This window comes from Poecile atricapillus, chromosome Z (assembly GCF_030490865.1).
Source record: "Poecile atricapillus isolate bPoeAtr1 chromosome Z, bPoeAtr1.hap1, whole genome shotgun sequence".
In the NCBI taxonomy this organism is placed as follows: domain Eukaryota; kingdom Metazoa; phylum Chordata; class Aves; order Passeriformes; family Paridae; genus Poecile; species Poecile atricapillus.
Window position 1 is genome coordinate 82,017,221 of NC_081289.1, and position 23,889 is coordinate 82,041,109.

The 23,889-nt window shown below is 36.9% G+C and overlaps 1 protein-coding gene across 1 annotated transcript in view; it reads left to right on the forward strand.

The window, feature by feature from the left end:
* Window positions 1–23,889, forward strand: part of ADGRV1 (adhesion G protein-coupled receptor V1) — a 255,005-nt gene that overhangs the window by 170,435 nt on the left and 60,681 nt on the right. The window contains exon 85 of the mRNA XM_058825861.1: window positions 4,034–4,212. Within this exon, the coding sequence (XP_058681844.1) occupies window positions 4,034–4,212 (179 nt within the window). The remainder of the gene's footprint in view (window positions 1–4,033; window positions 4,213–23,889) is intronic.

The window sequence follows — 23,889 nt, forward strand, 5'->3', positions numbered from 1 at the left end:
GCACATGCCAAGAGTGTCTTTCAGCGTAACAAGGAAAATAAGTTTCTTCTCTTAGTATTTTCTAATGTGTTGCAAATAGTAAGTTACAGAAAAAATTAAAAGCTGTATATTCAGTTAAAAAAAAAAACTGTAGTTTTCAAATGCCAATTCTGATACAGAGTAAAATGATGGAAAAATATGATTCTTTGTTTTCTTGAGCTATTGCTAGAGTGAATTAAATCAACAGTAAAAGTGTCAATCCAACAAGCAAACCATGATGAAAGCCATGAACTTGCTAACACCCATACCTGAATCTTTCTCCTACATCAATTTAATGGCACTTTAAATTTTCTATAAATGTCTATACATCTGTGTCAGACTTTTAAGATGTTTACTGATCTTAAAGTAAATTTGATGCTTTTCTTTTTATTTTTAAGAATAATTTTTGGACTGCTTAACAGCTTCAAAAAAGGAATTATACAAAAGTATACCGTTATTATAAATTAACCCCTCCAGCTATTTGTAAAAAGAAGGAAAATACAATTTTTCCTAACAAATTGGAAAAGACTTTAAATGAAGTCTTTTACACCTGTTGTTTGCCACCTATCTGCAGATTATCACAGGTGGTGGGACACTGGAAGCAGTTGCCCAGAGAAGTTGTGGCTACTTTGTCCCTGGAAGTGCGCAAGGGCAGTTTGGAGATGAGGCCTTGAGCAGCTTTGTTGTCCTTGCTTAGGAATGGTATTCTCCAATTCAGTGTTCCCACTGAATCTATGCACTGCTCCCTTGCCCCCAGCCTCCCCCTCCCTCTGCCCTGCTTGGGCTGGAGAGGGGAATTGGAGACTCAGAAGGCAAAGACCATGGGTTGAGATAAGAGCAATCTGCTGGAAACAGCAATGAGATAAGGAAGCAAACAGTACAACAGCAATACTGACAGAGGGTAGAAGAAAGAAGTGAATGATTCACACAGAAACATCACCACCCAACTGCTCCCTCCACCACACTACTCTGACCCAGAACAAACCCCTTCTCCCCAGAAGAGTTCCATCCCCCAGCCCTCAGCAATGATGGGTCCCAGTCATGGCTACTGTAAAAATTAACCCTATGTCTGTTCACAGGACACTGGTCCAGTGGAAAATAACCCATGGCAAAAATATCCCATGGCAGGAGATGTGAACTAGATGACCCCTTCCAACACAAAAAACTCTGAAATTCTGTGATTATCACTAAAGATAAATGAATGAATAAATGAATAAATGGGTTTGGGAATGTGATTTCCACTAACTGCCTCATTTTGAAAGAAAAATACCTTCACTGAAGTTCACATTGTCTCATTAGAGTACTATGTGAATAAAAAGCATTCTGTATCAGAACAAATCACAACTTGCCCATTTGTCCTTTCACCTGAGCAGCTAGAAAGTGGACTGTACATTTTATTCTTCTGTTGAACTGGTAATTGTTGCAGCATGGCAACAGGAAAGGATTTGCTAAAATTAGCTCCTCTATTATTTCAATGATTACATTTTGAAGCATCAAAAGGGGTTGAAGATAAGAGCTAGTAACTATCAAAATACAAATGTTACTGTGCAGAAAATGTGAATAATCCAACCTCACTTACACCTTTACAGCAGCTGTGGTGTTAAGTGTTATGCTCAGTGATAAATGAGGTGAGATGTCTAAATACGCTAACCAAACACAGAGCAAGGACATGAGGTATGATTTCATAGAAAGCAATTTCAGTTGGATGACTAAGAACAATGTTCACCAGATTGTCAGAATTAGTAAAACCAACAGTCCCTGAGTGTAATGGCATATATAATTCAAGGATTTTGGTCTCTGGAAGCACTTGCAGTGAGGCACAGCCTAGCCAAGACTACAAGGGCATGTAATTGAAATGTGTTTATTGACATAAAGTGACAAACAGAATTTTGAATGAGTTTTCAATCCCACATAAAAGTTAACAGAACAACCAAATCCTTCCACAAGCTGTGGATTTTTGGCCAAATACCAATTTCATCTGTTTAATATTTTCTTCCTGTGCATGTCCAGCAATGTAATTAATAGTTTTTCTTTGTTCTTTCAATGTGTCCAGGATAGTTGCATTTCTATGGTGTGGTTTACCTGTGATCTTTTAAGGAAAATAAACTTTGCCTTTGTTCATATAGCACCAATCACCAAATGAAAACTAAAAAAGACATAATAATTATTATATAATTATATACACCAGACATGTGCTATGATATAAGCTATGAAATTTCATTCTCTAAAAAAGCATTTAAAACACTTAGTAACTTGTTTTGTAACCAAGTTGTTATCAGTGAGAGAAAGTATTGCATATTCATGCTATATAAATCACAGAACAAAATCTGAAATGATAGTTAATTAGTGATACCTACATAAGGAATCTAGAAACAACTAATTAAGTACTTGAATGTGAAAAGTAGGTGTTTCTGAAAAAAGGGATAGACAAGCCCTTGGCTGAGGGAAATGTGTAAAATTTCCCTCAATAAAATAATCACATTGCATTGTCCTGTCACAGTGTATGAATTTTTACTTATCCTTAAAGTAGATGGCTGAAAATGAAGCATGTAAGTCAACATTATTATATGAAACCCTTGTGTAGAACATGGAGAGAGATGTTTATGCTTGGGTTAGGATTAATGAGTGCCTGAAGGTGCCTGTCCTTTCTCTGTTGACTGACAAGACATGCTTAAAGGCACAAGCTCTAGTTAGATACTTTATATGCAAAAAAAAGACAATTAATGCCTATTCACCCCATATAAAAGGCCAGAAATAATGATATAGCATGGAGACCTGTAGGTGGCATAGCAACTTTGAAGTAGAGAAAGGGAGAAAAAAATTTTTTTTTTTTTTTTTTGTGGATAGCTCACGTATTTATTAGACAGTACTGTGTAGATGTGCATTAAAAAATGCTCACACATGACACTGTTTCTTCTATGAACATCTTGAAGAAAATTCAAATATTCAAGCACTGTGCTAAGTATTCTGATTTACTTGAAGGGTTTTCTCTACTCCTACTACTGGCTCTTTAAAGGGGTTTCACCTATTCCACTATTTTGATTCATACATGGTTTTAAACTGAATTATGTTGCTTGATGATGAGTTGATTATAAGAAAACAGAATGTTTTAGAGATGCCTGTGAATTTACATTAATTTATTTGCACTTTTTTCTCAAATTCTTACACATATATTACACAGAATCACAGAACTGTTGAAGTCTGAAGGGGTACCTTGAGACTGTCTAGTGCAACACCCTACCTCAAACAGATAGGACATGTTGCCCAGGACCATGGTAATTTTGGTTTTGATTCTGTAATGACACATACTCCACAAGCTCTCTGGCCTTTTTGGCCCAGTGTTTGACCACAATTAGAGTTAGAAAGCTTTTTCTTGTATGCAGATTGAGCTTTTTGTATGTTAATTTGAGCCCATATCCTCTTGCCCCACCACTGGGCATCACTGAGGAGAGTCTGTCTCCCTCTTCACCATTGCCTCCCATCAGATGTTTACACATATGGGTATTGTCCCCCTGAACATCCTTTTTCCAGGCTGAGCAGCCACAGCTCTCTCAGCCTTCCCCCATGGGAGAACTTTTCCATCCCACAATCATCATCATGAGCCTTTACTGGTTCATTGGAGCTCCACGTCTGTCTTGTACTGCTGAGCCCAGAACAGGATCACAGAACCATCAAAGGAGTTTAGTGTGTTTCCTACAAGGTACATACAGCAGAACAATAACATAAAAATATTAAATACAAAATTAAATGCAAAAATAGTATTCTCTACTAAACAGAGTTTCTCTTCCTCTATGTTAGTCTAATTCAAAATAGTAATACAAATAAGCATATTGCTTTTATAATGTCTTTTTGTTACTTAAGGAATAAAAACTGAGGACAAAGTATTTTTTTTGAATAGTGTTTGTACATACACCAGGGCAGAAAAACGCTGTATTGTGACCTTCAGAGTGATTTGGTTTTTGGCATAGTTTATCACCAGCAAGTCTACTGATTGTCTTTCTGCATTATTCTTCAGGCTGTTAATTTCTGGTACGTCCTTGTGATGAACGATGAGCACACAGAGAGGCGCTATCTGCTTTACTTCCTTTTGAGTTGGGGGCTTCCAGCTTTTGTTGTTATCCTTCTTCTAATTATCCTGAGAGGAATCTACCATCACAGCACAGCAAAGATTTATGGCCTTGTCTACGGTGATCTGTAAGTGTTTCCTTAAAAAAGCATGAACTAGGCATTGTACTGTCTATTTTGGTTTGTACCAAATTTTCTTTCATGTAGAGAGTGGGGTATATCAAAGAAATGGTCAGGGGACTCCTCATGTGGTGGAGATGAGGCAAGTGTCACCCATATGCAGTACAGCAGCATCTGTGCAGTTGGACTTTGCTCCAGTTTCTCCTTCTGGCAGAGCTGGCCCAAGAATTTCTGTTTAGTGACTAATTTTTTTATTTTTTTTTCTGAGAATGTGCAATTTTAGGCTAAAGGACAGGAATGGCTTCTGCTGCAGAATGGGGAAAAGAGCATGGTTTTCTTCCATTTAATTTCTGTTATAAAAAACCCCAAAACCAAATCAAGCCTTAATCTTTTATGTTATTAAGTATATTCTTTGCTAAAAAGTATTACTACATTATTATGTCAGATATTTTTCCTGGACTGTTTCTCTCATAATATTGAATATGTTATATTCCAAGTTTGAGAGTTGCTGTATTGTTGACAATTATCACAGCCCTTTCAAAATTACATATAAGCATAGAAAACTGTCTTAATTAAAACAGTATATTTTCATAGAACCAGATGCATTTAAGTGGAGATACATAGATAAATATTTTTGCTCCTTCCTAGCTTTTTTTTTTCCCCCTCTGGGTCATTTTCTGGCAAACTTAATCTGTGATGATAGCTCTTCTAGGATATGAGGATAATATATTTATTGATTTTGTATCACAATTACATGCTTCGTGTGCAGAAAAGAGTAAACACGCATCTTCTTTTTAAAACGAATGTATAAAATCTTTTTATGAAAACATCATATAAGGTTGCTTTCAGACTATCCCACAGCAGGAGGCTATTCATCTGTCTTTAATAAAAGAGGAATATACAGTGTGCATTCTTCCATTATAAGAGAACAAAATTTAGCGTTGCGGGTTTTTTTTCCACACAAAGAGTATCCCCTGTGAGAAGTAGACATTTGAATTTTATACTGATGTTGACATATATGCAAGTACACACACACACACATTTGGCCTTATAAATATTATTTGTATATGCATATCAGTGTGTGAATCTGTACTGTTCACGGTAAGCAGGGTTGCCTGATTTCAATGTAATTCAGTTACTTTGGGTACCACAAATTCTGTGACTGTGTTGGCTGAAGTTTAGTCCCGCATTCATAGGCACCAGCTCAACTCAGAAGTATAACTGAGGTCCACAACAACAGACCTTTGCTGATGTTCATGTTATATCAGGGAGTGCTCCATAGATGTATACCATGCCATACACATCAATATTTCTTCACAGAAAATATATTTTTCTCTATGGTAAAATGCTTCTTTGTGCATAGTAAACACAAGGAATGTGTGTAACAATAAGTTCTCCAACTGCAGCAGGGTTGATGGTATCGTTATGCAGTGAAACACAGTTTTCCAGTTGTTTTCTTTTCATGTCCATGTCTCATTCTTTCAAAAACAAGGAAAAACCTTACGTTCTGATTATTAAGTAGAGGAAAATTACTCAGTCCAACCCACTGCCTAAATTAAATATAAAACTTGTCCAGCTTTCTATTTGTATAAAATGCCAGAAATCATCCCAAGCTTAGTGAATGTGCAGCTTATTCCATCTCAGTCAATGTGGACACTGTAAGAGATACCTGCAAGAATTTTCATAAATAGCATCAATGCTAATTCCTGATTTGAAGAGCACTGTAAGACTTGTTCTTATTTATACAAAAGGACTTTGAAAGACAGATTGTAAAAAAGGGGACAGATTGAGATACAGCACTTGGTTTGTTTTCTCCAAACAAGAATGCAGTAGTGGAAAAAGTGACAAGGATATTTCCAAATCCAAACTCATTACATACTGACTTCAGAATCAGCCTCAGAAATGGTTTGAGAACAATAGTGTGCTGGAGAACAAATGTGATAGCTGGAAGACTGGTTAAAGTAATAGAAGTAGTGAAGGCTGTTATCTTCTCTCCTAAGCAATTTCTCTTTCAGGCAACCCATTTTTTAATTTTTGGTGTCTGACCAACTGTTTTGCTCTTAACCGGTACACCATGGGCACAATTAATAGCCAACAGTATAGCTATGTTTAGAGAAGTTACTTTTTACTTGCAATGAACAAAGAAATGAGTTCAGCTGTGTTGGTTTTTAAACTTCAAAGGAAGTATTGGGATAGTTTCTCTCCAGATATGACAAATCCTACACAAAAATGCCTGTATTTTATACTCTGATTCCCAAGTCCTAGTATAAACCAGTAGTATACCATTAATTACTTTAACAATTAATAGTGTTTATATATGGTATGAACAGTTCTCTCTTTGGCATTATGTGATTTTTTTTATTATTATTATTTTTAATACTAGTAAATTTGTCTGTATAAATGCCACAAAGCAGCATTCTTTTTTTCATTCTTTTTGAGGCTGAAGTTCAATGATAAGTGAAAGACCTAAGTGACACAGAAGGGCTCTTTCATTCCTCCCTTTGCTGACTCCCCCACTGCTCAGCTGCAAAGGTTGAAGTCTGTGAATAAGACTAGAAAAGATGCTGATTCTGGACAACTTTAGAGTATTACAGGGGTTTTTATAACATCTTTTAGAGTTCTGGGCAATCTCTTGGGTACAAGTCCAGTGAGTATAGCATAATTGACCTTTAAACTTATGTTTGTGAACAAAAGCTGATACTTGTCATTAAATAATTCTGGCTTCTGATCTCAGAAGCAGATGAGTTAGGGCAAACCATGCAAATGGGTGTGGTTCATCAACTTCCAACAGCATTGAAATTTTCAGGGCTACATGAGAAACTAGAAATCTACTTTACTGTCAAAGATTTCTATTTTAGCTCTTTTACTTGCCTCTTTGTTTTGTAGATGTTACAGAGTGACAAGTGACCAGGATGAAACTGAGAGAGCTAGATTTTATGCAATTATTCAGATTTCTCTCTCTCCTCACCCCTCTATTGTGCCATACATCTCTTTGTCAGTGTCTGCAGTTTGAATTTGCCTCCTTATTAGGTGAACTGTGTCTTTGTACTTTAAGAGATCTATTAGAAGAAACACCACTATGTTTAACTGTTTTGCTAAGATAAAACTTTTCAGAACCTTGATTTTAAGGTGAATTTTGTCTTCATGTAAACTTGTCTATTCATAAGGATTTTTTTATTTAATAAAAAAAAAATCTTCTGAAGGGTACATTTGATCTTTTAACTACTTGGGTATTTTAAATCTCTTTCCTCCAGCAGCATGTTTTTATAAGCTCAGTAGCTACTCTTGCTGCTGCTTTAAGCTTTGAGACTGACTAGACCTTCTTGAAATCAAATTCACATAAGAAAGCTAAAGGACTTTATTTATTAGACTATAAGCTAAAACAGTAGCCTTTGAAAATGAGAAAATTGGAAATACACTTGACAGAATAAAAATTTAAAAGTTTATAAGCAAAACCTCCCTGCCCACTGTATCTTTGCAAATGCTGTATTTCAAGCATGATTTTTGTCATGTTGTATCTTACCTTTCTTTTTAATGGTGGCCAACTCTATAATTTCCTCTACTTCCCAGAAAGAAGGAGGTTTTTTTTGTTCGCGTTCTCTCGGAAATCAGTGTTGGCCCATCTTTATTGCTCTGGATGAGAGGATTGAGTCTATAGTTAGCAAATTTGCGAATGACACCAAGTTGCACGGGAATGTTGATCTGCTGGGGGCAGGAAAGCTCTGCAGAGGGACTTGGGCAAGTGGGGTTGATTGGCCAACACCAAGGGAATGAGGTTCAACAAGGCCAAGTGCTCGGTCCTGCACTTTGGCCACAACAACGCCATGCAGAGCTACAGGCTGGGAATGGAATAGCCGGACAGTGGCCCAGCAAAAAAAGTGCCTGGGGGTGCTGGTTGTCAGCAAGTTGTGAGTGATCTGTGCCTAGGTAGCCCAGAAGGCCAATGGCACTCTGAGCCGGGTCAGAAATATAGGGCCAGCAGGAGCAGGGCAGTGATTGTCCTGTAGTGGGCACAGGTGAGGCCACACCTTGTGTTCTGCGCTCAGTTCTGTACCCCTCCATTTAGGAGGGACGTTGAGGTGCTTAAGTGTGTCCAGAGAAGTGCAACAGAGCTGGGGAAGGGTCTGGAGCACAAGTCCTGTGAGGAGAGGCTAAGACTGGAGAAAAGGAGTCTCAGTGGAGGCCCTATAACTCTACAACTCCCTGAAAGGAGATTGTAGCCAGGTGGGAATTGGCCTCTTCTCCCAGACAGCCAGTGACAGCATGAGAGGATGTAGTCTCAAGCTGCACCAGGAGAGGTTCTTCACAGAAAGAGTGACTAGATATTGGAATGAGCTGTCCAGGGATGTAGTGCAGTCACCTGGAGGTGTTTAAGGAAAGGCTGTGTGTGGCATATAGTGCTATAGTCTAGTTGACATGGTATTTGGTCGTAGATTGGTCTCAATGATCTCAGAGTTCTTTTCCAGCCTAATTAATTCCGTGATTCTGTTTGAGCTTGGCTGTCTTTTACTTGCTCGTTAATCTCCCCAGTTTCTAGAAGTGTCTCACTTTAAGCAGGTTCCTGTATTTACCCAAGGGAGGAATGATCTTCTTTGTCAGGAGAATTCCTGTTACACATTAATTTTCCTCTTTAAAATCCCATGTGGCAAACAGGGTACAGAAGAAGATATGTGCTGTTACAATACTTTAAATTTGTACAAATATCCATGCACTTGGATTCAGATTCATATTTTCTTACAGCACAAAAAGGGTTAAGCTAAATGTTCTCAAATATTTTTTTTTTGTATCATTGTCATGAAATATTGATGAGAAATAATGAAAAGGATTTTCCAGTGATGTTCCTTTCTAAAAAAAACCAAAAATATTTCTATGTCCTCCACAGTCCAGCTCAGAGCAGTTTTTTTTCAGGAAATTCACTGGATCTGTAACTGTGGAGCCACATCTGTGGGATAGGGAAACAAAGCTAAAGAAAGCTGGAAACTATGAACTTTTTGCTATGATTAAGAGTTACAGATCATCTTAGTACCCTTAGAAGATGCTTACACTGCACTTTCTCTGAATATTACACATAGGGATGGCTCAGGGAACAGATGAACCTGTCATGGTTTTAAGCCCAACTGGACATGAAACACCATGCTTCACCTCCTCCGCTCTTCCTTCTCTATCCCAGTTGAATGGGGAGGAGAATCAAAGTGAAATTTGTATATTGAGATAAAAAATGCTTACTAATTGAAAATAAAATAATAATTTTAAATTATCATAATCTTAATAACTAGAATCATAACAATGTTTGTTTTTTTTTTAAGTGATGCACAATTCAGTTTGTCTCCACTGGTTGGTTGATGCCAAACACCCCTTCCTGAACACAGGCTGACTGCACTTACCATTTTATATACTGGCCATGAAGTTCTGTGGTGTGGAAATACCCTTTTGGTCAGTTCGGGTCACCTGTCCGAGCCATGTTCCCTTCCAGATTATTTTGCGTACATTCTCACTGACAGATCATGAGACAAGGAAGGAAGAGTCCTTGACTTAGGGTAAATATGACTAGCAAAACCCCAAAACATTAGTGTCTTATGAATACCATTCTCATTCCAATCCAAAACACAGCACTTGTACCATCTGCTAAGAAGAAATTAACTGAAACAAGGGCAGAGCCATTGTTAACATTATTGGGATAAGATACTCTTTAGAAAATTTGTACCAAGCCCTTTGCAATGAGTCATGGACAGTTTGTGCCATGGCTTCTCTCAAACTGAATGTCTGTCAGTCTGGTGCACTGACCCTTAACCCAGTCAGAAAAGTATACTGGATGCTGCTTTGGGTCTCACCCAGTTGTATGACTGTCTCAGAGTTGGCACACATCCCAGGAACAGATCCCTGGCTTACTAGCTCTTCCCTAAAATGGAGATCTGCTTTCTTTAAACCAAGGACCAGTAACAAGAATATTTTAGCTTGAGTGAGCTAATTGCTTCTCAAGCATTTGAATTAAATCTCATGTCTCCTTTTCCACATTACCTCAAAAATGCTGAATTTAGCCGCAAACAATGTTTGAATCACCAGGCTTTTACAGGCAGGAATAGGAAAGAAAATAGCTAAGAATTGCCGTAGAAAGCATTCAGAGATTTTGATTTGACTCAAGGATATAATAAGTGGAAGAGGTTTTTTTATGACAAATCTATGAGGAATTCCCATCCTCTAGTGCCTGCTTTTATATTTTGCATGGACTTGGATTTGGACTCCCTGCATGGCCCTCTCTCTCGCTCTCTCTCTCTCCAGCTTCTTTTTCCTATTATCCCAGTTTTTCCACCTCCTTTCTCCTCAGTTCACTGGCACATCATCTAGAGTTTCAAAATTATTACAAACTCCTGTGCTAGACCTCAGCACAGAATGATGCTCAACTGTCTGTATGCAAAGCCAAGTGATTCATGGACCAACTCAGCTGAAGCTGGGGGAAAAAAGCCTGCAGTTTTCACTGCTGATTTCTCACCATTTGCTGCTTAGTCCTGGTTTGCACAGTAAATTAAACCATCCTGAGCTCTGTGCTACTGTGGGATAAATGTTTCTGATGAACCAGAGCTACTTCAGTTATGTTGACACAGCACCACACTACAGGCATTCTTATACATATATACATAGACAGATATACATACACATACATATATACACACATATTCATATAGGGAAAACCCTACAGAGTAAGTTAATAAAGTACAAAGTTTGGCCTTTTTGTATCCTTTATTTTCTAAACTTTTCTTGTGTTTCCAAAGAAACTGCCTGATGTGCTACCAGCTGCTCAGGATTATTTAAAAATGCCTCACTTCTAAATAGGATGGCTTTAATTACCTTTCACTTGTCCCTCATTACCAATATAAGGTTTCAGTGGGGAGAAATTGTTGGGGACAGTGGCAGTGGGTTGAATGTCTTTCATATCTGGGGAAATATTTCTCGTTAATGTTAAGCAAATGTAAGCCCATCAGAATCAGGCATAATCACTGTACTGTGCTTTTAAAGAACTACAATAAAGAAAGATAAATTCTGGCTGCTTTGACTGATGGAATTTTGAAACGGGTAGAGGAAAATACTGGTTATTATAAAATTTCCAATCATTATGGGATGGTTAATTTCTAACAAATCAGAATCATGCTTTTTCAGAATCTTGCAGAATGGTGAAATTTATCATGCTGTCATGGTAAAGTGTTAAAAGGATAGGTTGTTATGAGTGAAAGTTGCACCTCCTAATGACCATGACACCTGATCCTTCAAACAGGTTCAGATGAAGGAATTTTTGTGCCCCAAAAAAACTTTAGGAACTTTTCTGAAGCCCGTCTAGCATTATGACAAGAGTATCAAAGAACATCTGCAGAATGAAGGCTTGCATCCCTGTCACTGACAGCTTTTAAAAGCTTTGTATTTCTTTTCAGGTTGTACAAGTAACTAGCTATTTCATCACACCTGCTTTGTCATCTTTAATCAGTAAAATACAGCCTACTGCTACTAAACCAAATAGTTCTCATTTTATCTGTTTTCCATCAAATTAGAAAAACCTTCATCTGATATACCAGAATAAATTGGGAAATGCTAAGATAAACAAAAGTGAGATCACTACCAGCCACTAGTTCTGACTACCCTATTAATACTGACAAACTGCAGCCCTCTATATATACCTTTTTGTGTTTAATCTTTGTAAAAGAAGAGATGAAAAAAATAGTAGGATTTTTGTTTGGTTGAGTGGGGTTTTTTGTTTTGGTTTTTTTTGATCTTTTTAACTTCACCACAGGGCTGTTCTGCAACTAGTCAATTTTGTGCTCAGATTTTAGTTCAATGAAGTAAGTTTTAGTGTATTTAGTGCAATGAGTTGTATTTGGGAAGGCAAACTCTTGTCTGCCCAATGTAAAAGCCCCAGTAAATAAAAGTGTATTTCACTGACCTGTATTAAGATACATATGAGTAAAAGAAATGTAGCTTTAGCAGACTTGTGTTATTAATATTACATTTAATTGTCAGTATGGCTTAGAGAAAAACAGTACAACTGAAAAAACCCCATATTTTTCAGATGTTATTCTTCTGCCAAAAGGCAGGACTGTGAGCAGGAGCTTCATTTATGTTTGACAGTTTGCACATGGAAGTGTTTTCTTCTTCAGCTAGATTTGTATGAAGTCCTAGGTTTAGAGAATGCATAAGAAAAGTAAGATAAGATTGTCTGCCTTTAAAGATAGTACTAGGGAAACATTTTCTTGCATTGGAGAAATTGTAACAAGTATTAAACAGTAAAAATCCCCAAAAAATAGCCACAACAATAGATTGTAGTTTCAAAGCTATTGTAATGATTCATACACGAGGAGGAAGCCGTAAATTCAAACAGGAGCAAGATAATTAACTCAAATCAGACACGTAACTCCTTATGTAATTTTAAAATTGCAGTGTTAGCAAGAACCTTGCTCTAAGAGATTTAAAGCAGGTTTGCTGTCAGCTGAGTTTTCTGGTCAAATGCTTAAGGATGCAAGTCTTCTGGGACTTCCGGAATGAGCTGCTTGGGAACTCCAGAGCTTCCAGTGCCTTAGAAGTCTCAGCTGTATTAAGGCAGTGCTTATACTGGGTCCTTGCTGCTTCTTCTTTGGTAACTGTGTTTCCTTAGTATTCATTTTGACAGTAGGAAATAAAATTAAAAAAAAAAAGACAAAAAAAAATGACAAAGATAAATAAAAATAAAAAGGTTTAAAAACTAGTTATAAAATTGTTCAGAGAAATTTCCAGAGGACCATATAATGAGAAGACTGAAACACAATAAGCCACGTTCTAAAACAACAGCAGATGACCTTTTGGGTTCTCATTATAAAAAACCACCATTGTTTAGACATTTTAATTTTCCCCTTTTTCCAACTGTTTAGCTCTACAATAACAGCAGCAAGAGAGAGCAACAAGGAAATTGTTTTTTTGCTTTATTATGCAATAGGTCTGGTTTATTGACAAGACTGTTTCACACACTGACTCAGACTGAATCTTGTGAAGATTCTGTTCTTTGCTGTTCCAAAACAACATCTTGGCATTTCTTCATCCTTTGTTCATGGAGGACTGGATTTTCCCCAATGTTTTCTCTCATTGGTATTTACTCTGTGGGCACCTCCATTAATCGTGTTACTCATAATAAATTTTGACATGTCAGTAAAGATGATAGGATCAAATTTCTAGCAGTAATTGCCATGGATGTAGATTTGGTTTTCAAGAAATTGTTGGGATAGTCTGCCCAAATGTAAACAAGAATGGGCAAGCCTTGACTTAACTTCTAGCAATTCTAATTCTGCAGTTTCTGAGCTTAAATTTCTTAATATTGTTTTCATTAACATTTTTCCCCTCTTTCTCCTCTTTCCCTCATTATTCTTCCTCTTTTTCTGCATAGACAAAAGAAATTAAAAGGAAACTAAACAATGCCAAAGAATTAATGTGACATTTTCAGTCTATAAAATCTGGGACAACCATTATTAAACATTTTGCATTTCACTTTAAACTTACATGCAAAATATAAAGAAAATAATGTTTTTCTTAATGTGCAGTTGTATATGAAATAAAACATAAGAACCTGTCTCTGAATTAATCTGCATGAGACATAAACTAACTTAAATTCATCAAACACATATGCAACTTTCATTTTTCTTCATACCAACCTCCACAGCAATTGCATGGGCAGTAGGAAATTTCTTGGGTTGTTCATTTTCCAGTCATCCTGGTGAGTTGACTGAGGCTGAATGCAACACTGAATCAAAACAATCAGCCTAACTGTGTTCAGCTTGGGGCAGTAGTATTTGATTACAGGCATTTCAAAACGTACTTGTACAAGGGTGTGACTTGTTTCACAGCTGCACGAGATTCTTTGGGGCAGCTATTATGAGTCCCCTGAGATTTGCTTAACTTGACCCATGAGCAGATGGTGTTCTGTATTCTAGAGAAAACCCCTATTTTCTTTTGAGGAAAAGTGACTAAACAAAAGCAAGAGTAACATCATGTTGGAATTCTTTACATGCAGCTACAGGGAAAGCACTCACCTTTTCATTTTCTATTTCAAAATGGTTTTTTAGGTATATACAATCTTTTTTCCCTCTGGTTTGAGTTCTTTGACACCCTCTCTCTTAGGTAAATAGGGAAAATTGAATCAGAAATTTTCACCGTTTTCACACCAGAATTTGTATGGTACTTACCATGGAGGAAGATGCATAACATGGGAAACAGCTGGTAGGACATCATGGCTATGTGTTTATGAAGAACTTGCATATCATACAGAGAATAAGATTTTTTTGTGAAGGTACACAGAAGTGAACTTGTACCTCCAGCTGGACAGGTATTCTGGGGGAGAGGCTGTGTTTGCACAGGGGGTGTTTCACATCTCTGCACCCACAGCTGCAAGAAGCAGCTTAGCTCCAAGTCTGTTCCTGCAGCACAACAATGTGGCTAACAAAGCACAGCCTTGGAAAAAACCCTTGACAAAGAGCTGCTGTGGGCAGGAGTACTCAAACTGCAACAAGTGTGGTGCAGCCTCTGCACTCTGCAGGCTTACATATGTAGGTCTTGGAGGCTGGTTATGAGAAACCAAACTGGTACTTCCTCCAGAGCAGAAACACCACAAGTTTCCACCCTGCCCTGTGTCCTGAACACACTGTACTGAGAGATGTGTCTGTTTACAAAGCAAGGCAAAAAAGGCACTATGAAAACGCTAAATATACATAACTCTACACATTGCAGAACCTCTGATAACAGAGACAGAGGTTTTGTGGCTGCATTGTTTGATGGTCAGAATTGAGACAAGGTTTTAAAAAAACTCTTGCTAGTATCAGGAAGGGGTGCCTGTAGTTCACTTATCAGCAAGAACATATATTTGTATTAGTGTTCTTTGCTTATCAGTAACAGCACCAACATGAGCTTATGGTAGAAGTTCAATGAACACTGCATTGTTTAGGTTAAAAAAAACAAAACAGCTCTGAGAAGTCTTTTTAAATGCTGGTACATTTTGTTCAATTTCTAATTTCTTTTACCTGACATTTTCATAGGTTTCCTAAATGTCTTGTCTGGCTGGTAGAAAGCCTTCTTATTTTTAGCAAATTCACTGTGTAAATTACAAAAAACTTTTTTTTTTTCAGGACTAGAAGCAACAGGAGCTGACATTTAAATAGCTTCAGATACATATAATGCAGAGAGAAGTGTAATATTTGCAGCTGTTCTGTCTGTCACCTTAAATTTCAGAATTGCTTTACACACACAGATCACTCCTGGGGACTGGACCCACTAATATTAAAAAAACTTTTTTCTTCATAAAATGTAACTCCACCACAGTTCCAAGGTTTTTTCTTTAATCATCATGCACCTTCTAATTCAGTGCAGTCAGATTTTAAAATCCAATTCCTTGTGTTTTGGACTCAGTTCTCACAGCTGTCTACAGTTTTATGCAGATTAGGAAATTATTTCTCAGAAGAGTGTTTACATATATAAATAGCATTTAAAATTCTTAAATTGTGTAAGTGTGTAACAAAAGCATTTCTAAGATTTTTTCTAAATAATCTCGAATTTGAACTGGTTTATAATACTATTCTGAAACTCAAATTAGGAAAATCTGGCTTCAGCTTAAAATTTGATGCAATCCATAAAATTTGACAAACATGGGTTAAGCATGCTGTTTGTTTGCAAATCATTAAAAAAAAAAAAAGTAAGAGAGCCTGTGGCAACCGTATCCTGCCAAGGCAATGTCAGTAAGATGTCAGCTGTGTCATGCCTCTTCGAAAGCTCCCATGTACTGTTTGATTCAGTCATAAACCATTGCTGCTTTCATCTCCCTATCAGACCATTTTTTGTAGTTATCTCATGCAAATATAAATCAGATAGCTCCCTCCTGTTATTATTAGCTACTGTCTTGTTGCTAAGTATACAAAACCAAAATCTATTTCCTGAGAGGAACCTCTTGCTTAAAGAAACCTTTGCATATTGGAAACTGATCAAAATATAAGCCCAGACCACATTTCAAACAGCCTCCATTGCTTGAACAGCTTCTCTAACATGCCAAGTGTAATTTAGAGTATTGTGATTCAGCTCTAGTTTTTGCTGACCAATGCAAAATCATTCTTCCCTGCTCAGTCCTGTAGAAAAGTCACCCCAGTCAGGTTCTAGCTCAGTGTACTCATACTGAAGCACTGAGTCATGAAAGAGGGCATACTGTGTCATCCTGAGTCACAATACCACTGTGCTTTGCCTTAGAGTGTTCAATTTACTCAAAATGTCACTTTTTCCTCCTAAAACTTGCCAAGGTTATTCATATTTTCTTAGTTTGTTATGAATAAAGAGATGTGAGAAATGCAGAATGCATTTGACCATTAGTGCTCAGCTTCAGTACAGCTGCCATGGCCTTTTAGTCATATTTTGATTGAGGTATCCATAGCCTTCCTTTTAATGCGTGTCATTATGTAACTGCAGTATATTATATTATTATGACTTTTTTTCTATAGTAGCTGGAGTTTTCTGGCTGGGGGTGAGCAAGATCAAAGGAGGAACATGGCCAGGACAGCTGACCCAAACTGACCCAAGGGATATTCCTTGATAGATCCTGTCTGCTCAGATATAAAACTTAAGAGAAAGGAGGAGGAAAGGGACACATTTGTTGTTATGATGTTTGTCTTGTGGAGTAACTGCTACTCATGCTCAAGTTCTGCTTCCTGAGAAGTAACAGGACATCATCTGCTGATGGGAAGTAGACCACAAGTCTTTCCTTTTTCTTCCACATGCAACCTTGTCCTTTGCTTTATAAAACTGTATTTCTCTGACCCATGAGGTTTTTTTTCATCTTGTTTGCTGTCACACCCTTCCTTTCTGTCTTGCTGAGGAGTGATAGAGCAGCTTGGAGACCACCTGGCATCCTGCCAAAGGAAAATCCACCAGAAAGCTCTAAGGCTTTAGAGTAAAGTAAGTAGGGTTTGAGTAGTGTTGACAGGCTGTAGAGGATAGAAGGAGTTCAATCCTACCAAGAATCGTCCATAATGACCTCTTTACAAACTCTACCTTGGCACTGTTTTAAAAGTACCAAAGTGGAGTGATGCAAAACAGACTTAGGAATTTTGGATGGAAAGAGGATCCATGCTTGATCATAGATCCTTAGATTTGTTCTAGTGGATGCCCCCAACAAGTCAGATTCTTGTTTTTCCTTTTCACTTCCCTGAGTAGACTTACTGTGCAAACACTGGACCAATATTTTGTGGCAAAATGTTGTTTTAAGCTATACTTTTATACAGATGCTTCTATAGAAACAGAGAGACCTGACTGTCTAAGTATTTTCCTGGTGGCTGTGATCCCTTTATTGTACTTTCTGATCTTACACTAACATTCTCAAAAGCCTTGTAGAAATTGTTTTATGCAACTAAGTTTTCTTTCTGTGATGCAAGTTGGAAATTCTAACCTCTTTAGCCTAGGCTTAATATATAGTAAGTATAAATAACAGAATGATTACTCAATGCTATGATCTGCATGATGTTATTAGTTAGAGCACATCTGAACAAAAAAGGTTGCTTTCTGAAGGATTAGGGGAAAAAATTTAATGCTTTAGATGCCTCTGTGGCTACTGTATTGGAATACAATTTGCCCTTTTCAAAGAAAACTACAAAAAGAAAATCTTTGCTGATGGGTTGTTTTAGAATTCTTGTGTTTGTGTCTTATGCCAATCTTTAGAGAGAGATTGTCTAACCACTAGCAGGATGTAAGACATATTAGCAGTGAAAATAGAGTTTTTGATAAATGCACTTTTGGGTACTGGTTAAAGTAAACACTGCATTGTTAAATTGGAGTTGTTTCATCTTTGGACGTCGGAAGGATTGTGGTTTGGATTGTGCAATGTTTTAGTTGATAGTGGCTATAAATAGCAAAAAAGATGTTAAAAAAAATCATAGTAGACAAGTTCTCTGTATATGTGCAGGTGCATAGTTTGTCCATCCTATTCCTGTGCACAGCTTGCAGTTAGTGGTGATGCAAAGGAAAGGGAAGGGTAAAGGGAGGAAGGAAGAGGAGAAAGGAAAGGAGAAAAGGAATAAAATTGAGAAAATATCTATGGTGGAAAAGAAGAAAGCTCAGCTGATCTTCATTCTAGGCTTAACTCTCTATTGCCTAGGAAATGTTTAACAAGTGTTCACCAGAAAAGAAAGCTTAGAACTCATCCTCAGAGGTTTCATTGGAAAAAATGCTTCAAGTAAAGAAACAAGAGCTTTCTAACATCTTTCATTGTAAAGCATGTGCTTTAAGTATTTTTTGCGGGTTTTTTCACCAGGCATTAGTTCCTGAAGTTGAAAGTATATTTATAATTTTCATTTAGTTGCCCTTCTAAGGTGCCCAATCCTGATCATTTTCAGTCTGCCAAGTACAGATAGTCCCTCCAGAGACTACTCTGATACAGCCATCTGCCAATACTGATAAAGTTTAAGCACCTCAGCATGTGTTTTCCAGCAAACAAAATATATTACAACATGAAGTATTCAAATTTTGCTTTTTGCCTATTTGTATACTGCCAGTTCCTTGCCTACTTGTAGTTTCCCAGTAAGTGTCCCTTCCCATTATGAAAAGTCCCACAAACCAAACAAACCAAAACATACCAGAAGTATTTTTTTTCCATGTGTTCAGAGCAGAACAAATGCATAAGACCTCTGGTGGCATTCATAGCTCTAGTGTGAACTTTTTAATTCAGTTTATGTTCTTGAAATTTGCTAAAACAGGACTGTTGTGGTTTTGACTAATCAGATGTAATTTTCTTCATAGCAGCTGATACACAGCACTGTGTGTTTTGTATTCAGGATGAAAATAATGCTGTTAACACCTGATGATTTGGCTGGTGCTGCATAGTCCTCACCCTAAGCCCAAGACTTTTCAGTGTTTTGTTCAATGCCAGTGAGGAGCTGCACAAAAAGCTGGGAGAGAGCATTGCCAGGACAGTTAGCACGAGCTGGCCAAAGGGATATTCCACACAACAGGACGTCTTACCCAGTATATAAACACGGAGAGTGACCTGGAAGGGGACAGATGGTTCTTCAGGAATGGGCTGGGCATTAGTCAGTGGTGATACACAGTTTTATAATTTATTGCTTGTTTCTTCCAGGTTTAGTTACTGTCTCTCATTCTTCTTCTTATTATTGTTAATACTGCTATTTTTATCTTCACCTTTTTTATCATCATCATCATTGTCATCATATTCAGTATTACTACACTATTTTTTTTCCATTATTAAATACTTGTTAACTCAACCCACAACATTTACATTTCCTTTCCAATTCTCTCCACTGAGAGGGCAGGTGGGGGGAGTGAGCAAGTGATCCTTACCTGCAATCTAGGATTAAACCACAACACAGGCACAGCATGCCTTCTGAGGTGTTTATAAGACTGATTAGAGTGGAATGTTTACCTCATGTGTGTTGCAGAATAGACAATTCTTTGTAGATTCAAGTATGACCTCTTTGGAACAGTGTAAAATTACAACTCCTGTCATTCTTATTGTGGTGTGTAGTGATTTCCAGATTCTATTCTGCGGAAATAAAAGTAGCTAGTGAGGGCACTGGTATGAATGTGTTATACATTACTTTCCTTTTCTGCATTTTTGTGTTGCCTCCTGTTTCGTAATTTAAATAGCGTAAGAGGTCTCAGGTCCATTTATAAACCAAACATCTAAACTCGTGAAATAATGAAAACAAGTTTGCCTGATGTAATCTGTTGTCCAAAAGAATCTTGATCATGAGCTGAATGTTTCAGCATGTCTCCTATTTTTTTTTTTTGGTTTCTGACTTTAGTGAAATATTAGTATATATCTATTAATCTCAAATTCTGCACTATATTCCAAGACATATTGAAAATGACTGTTAACAGTTCTCATGTTTTCAGAATTCTTAGATTAAATGTTTTAAGGAATTACTTCAAAATGCCTTTTAAATATTTTTCAACATCTGCCTTGGTTACTAATTAACTGGAACATATTATTTTTATTATCTCATATAATACAAGCCTGCAGTGAAGGAATTTCCACTCAAACTTACCACAGCACAAAGCTGGGGGAAAAAAAATCATTAAAAATCGGTTAAAATTCATAATGTTATTGACATCTGAGATCTCTTCTGAAGAAATAGTACAGTTTTTAGTGAGAACATGTGGAAAGAATTGTATCTTCCCAGGAATAATTAGCTTTGCAGAAAGAGGATGTGGAATAACTGGCTCTTCACCAGTTCTCCACAGAAAGATCTTGTGTGTATTGTGGATGGTAAACTGAGAATGAGTCAACAATTTTGTGCTATAGAAATAAAGTCATACATAATTTGGACCCATATGTTAAGCAATTTAATCTTAAGAACACATAAAATCCTTCTGCCTTAGCCATGCACAAAGAAGAAAAGCTATCAAACATGCTGTAATCCATAATTTAATAAATACACCAGTTAAGTGGTGTGACCAAAGATCCAGGCAAAAGTATTAATAGCAAAATATTTCCAGGCTAGGTCTGTCCATTTAAAAGAATACCATACAGGAAACTAGTATCAATTTACAGTATATAAAGAAATATTGCAGCAAACGAGGAAAATAACAGTTTCCCACAGCCATGTTGGCTTAGATAAGACATAACCTGTGTATACTGCACAAATAAAGACCTGCGCTTAATATTGGGTAATGATCTCTCTCAGGAAGTGCTGTGAAGCACTGAAGCAGATTTATTGCAGAGGATTATTGTCCTTTGTCACTAGACAGCGATTAGGCACTAGTGATGTAGAGTATAATATGGAGAGAAGTTTTTTATAGAGAGCAAAGCTTTCTAGTTCTCAGCCACAGCAGAATTTCCTTTAGTAAAGGCTTGCAAGGACAGCATGTCATTTCTGGTGGCACTTCAAAAAGTTTTTAAAATTCTCCATTGTTTTAAACTATTCCATAGTTGTATCACAGGCCAGTGCTTGCCGCAATGGAAGGTAGCAAGGTGGCATTGTTACACATGTAGCTCCTATTTGTGTTGTAAAGCTAATAAAATCCTCCAAATAAATGCTGGATCACCTTCCATCCTCCAAGGTAGCCATAAAGCATACCAAATTGGGCCACACTCTTCTACTCAGTCTCACTAATTTGAGAGAGTGTGAAGTCTGTTTCCAGGGTCTTGCATGAACCCTTATTAATGTGTATAGAAAACTGTATGAAGCTGACTGAAGACTACAAGTTTAAACTTGTGTGCCTTCAGCACTGTGATTTTTTTTATAATGCAGAAATCTCTACAATCCTGCCTACTATAGAAACAGAAATTTTGCTAATGTGGCTTGAATTTTTTCAAGAACTAATGACTACCACCTCAGATGTTACCCATAATAAGCTTAGCATGCCCTTTCCATATGGTTTTCTCCACATTACCTCATAGAAGCATAAGCTTTTCTCTTAAGAAAAACAAACAAAAAGAAACTCAAAAAAAACCAGCCAAATAGCAAATACCCTAAAGAAGCAAAAATACCCAAAACAAAACAAAAAACCAACCAAACAAAAACCAACCCAAAAACCCCAAACAAGCAAAACCAAAAAAACCCCACACATACAACAAAAGCATGTTTCTTTCCCTGGAAAAATAAGAGAGAATTAGAATAGTTATTAGGAAGAAAATATTTCCTGTGAGGATGTTAAGGGACTGGAACAGGTTGCACAGAGTAGCTGTGGATGCTCCACCTCAGGAAATGTTCAAAACCAGGCTGGATGGGGCTTGGAGCAACCTGGTCCAGTGGAAGGTGTCCCTGCCCATGGCAGCACAGTTGGAACAAGATGAACTTTAAGATGCCTTCCAATACAAACCATTGTGGGTTCCTGTGAATCTGTTGTTATATTGTTGTTTAATGTATTTATGGAAACGGGTAGCTGTTGCAACATAAAAGAAAGAACAGTGGAACTCCATAATCTGATCAGGTTAATTCATCAGGTTGAATAGGCTTTGACACTGGAAGAGCCAATATGTTTATCTCCTTGGAAGGTTTGTCTACCACTGACTTGGTTTCAAACAGTTGTTAAAGTCATTGTTTTCCTGAGTGCCATTTTAGAATAAATGTATATTTTTCTCGTTTGCTGCAAGACGTTTTACTGTAAAGCTCAGTGTCTCAGAACACCAGATGTTTGATAGATAAGGACACTTGCAATTTTTTGTCAAATTTAGTCTTTTATAGCTTTTAGATACAATTGAAAAAGATTGTCCTTGGAATCCAAGACAATGCAATAATGCAATGAAACTGTTTTTGCCCCACTGAGCAATTTCAAAATTTTACCATTTTAACACTTTGTTGCTCAGAAGGCAACAAAGAATGTCAGTCCTTCCATTTTTTAACAGTTGTTATTTCCTTCACAATGTTGCTTGTTATTTATTTCTGTTTTCCTCTATTAATTATTACTTTAATTTTATTAAATTCTATAATTTAATTATGTAATTGTGCTAACAGTAGTTCTAGTATACTTGCTGTCAGTTGTTTCTTGCGTTTCCTTTAAAAGTATTAGAGGAAAAAAAAAAATGGTCTTCCATATCATATGTAGCTGAAATACTTCTTCAGATTTTAGGAAGTGTGATGTTTTAAGAGATCACAGGAGACTTTACAAAAAACAATTGAAGTGTCAGATAACATGCTTCACCTCCTTGAGAAGAATCTGCTTCAATAGATTTGAGGTGGGAAAAAAAAGGAAAATCAAGGTAAAAATTATTCTCTGGACAATAAGTGAGGGAATTTTTATCAGTGTATATATTTAAATGTATATGATTTTCTGAAGTTACATCTTCTTTCCAAAGAAAAAGAAATTTAATTTTTTTGATCTCTTAATTTCCCCTAATCTTTCCATGTTTGTTGTATTTGAAAGTATCAATTTCAATTAAATGAACATCTGCAGTAGTCATCAATGAGAAAATTATTGTATGTATTAAAGCTATTTCTAGGCATCATTCTAGGCCTGAAAAAAATATGTAAATTAAATGTCTTATTGATTCATACTGAAAGAAAAAGAGTTGATTAGTTTCAATATTGTGGGTTTTTTTCCAGTTGTAAAATGAGTAACAAATCTTTACATACTAGTATGGAATTATACATTGGAGGAGAAGCATACTAAAGACAATTATTTCTAAATTTATTTTTAGCCTCTTTCGTAGAACAGACCTTTCACATCTACAGACATACACAGAGCTTTTGAAAATGTGCTTTATGTTCTGTTCTGTTACGTTAGAAAAATTTGAGATGGAAATAAAATACTGTTTAAAGTGACATCATGCATGAAATAGGAGACTGGGAGAATTCAAGGGGAAGTCTTGAAGATGATGAAATTTAATGAGTTTAGATAGGAGTAGAAGGAGAAACAACCAGTGGGAATATCTTACTGTCAGTGTATTGTGATCTGATTATGAGAGATGCTTCTGCCCAAATTAAGGAGTAAATGAGACCATACACTGAAGTCAGTAGTACAGATTTAATTTAACAGTAAATGTGAGGTAGAGAGAAAAAAAAAAAAAACCAAACAAATGACCAGGAAGGTAGGGGGTTGGGGATAGGGAGGGAAGAAATAGTGTGAGAGATTAAGCATAAGATAAAAAGATATGTTCACCACATGGATTCCTGCAGCATCCCGCTGGTCCTTCTGCATCCTGGTCTTCTGTGGTGGTGGTCTCCCTGCTGCTCACCTGGAGGTACG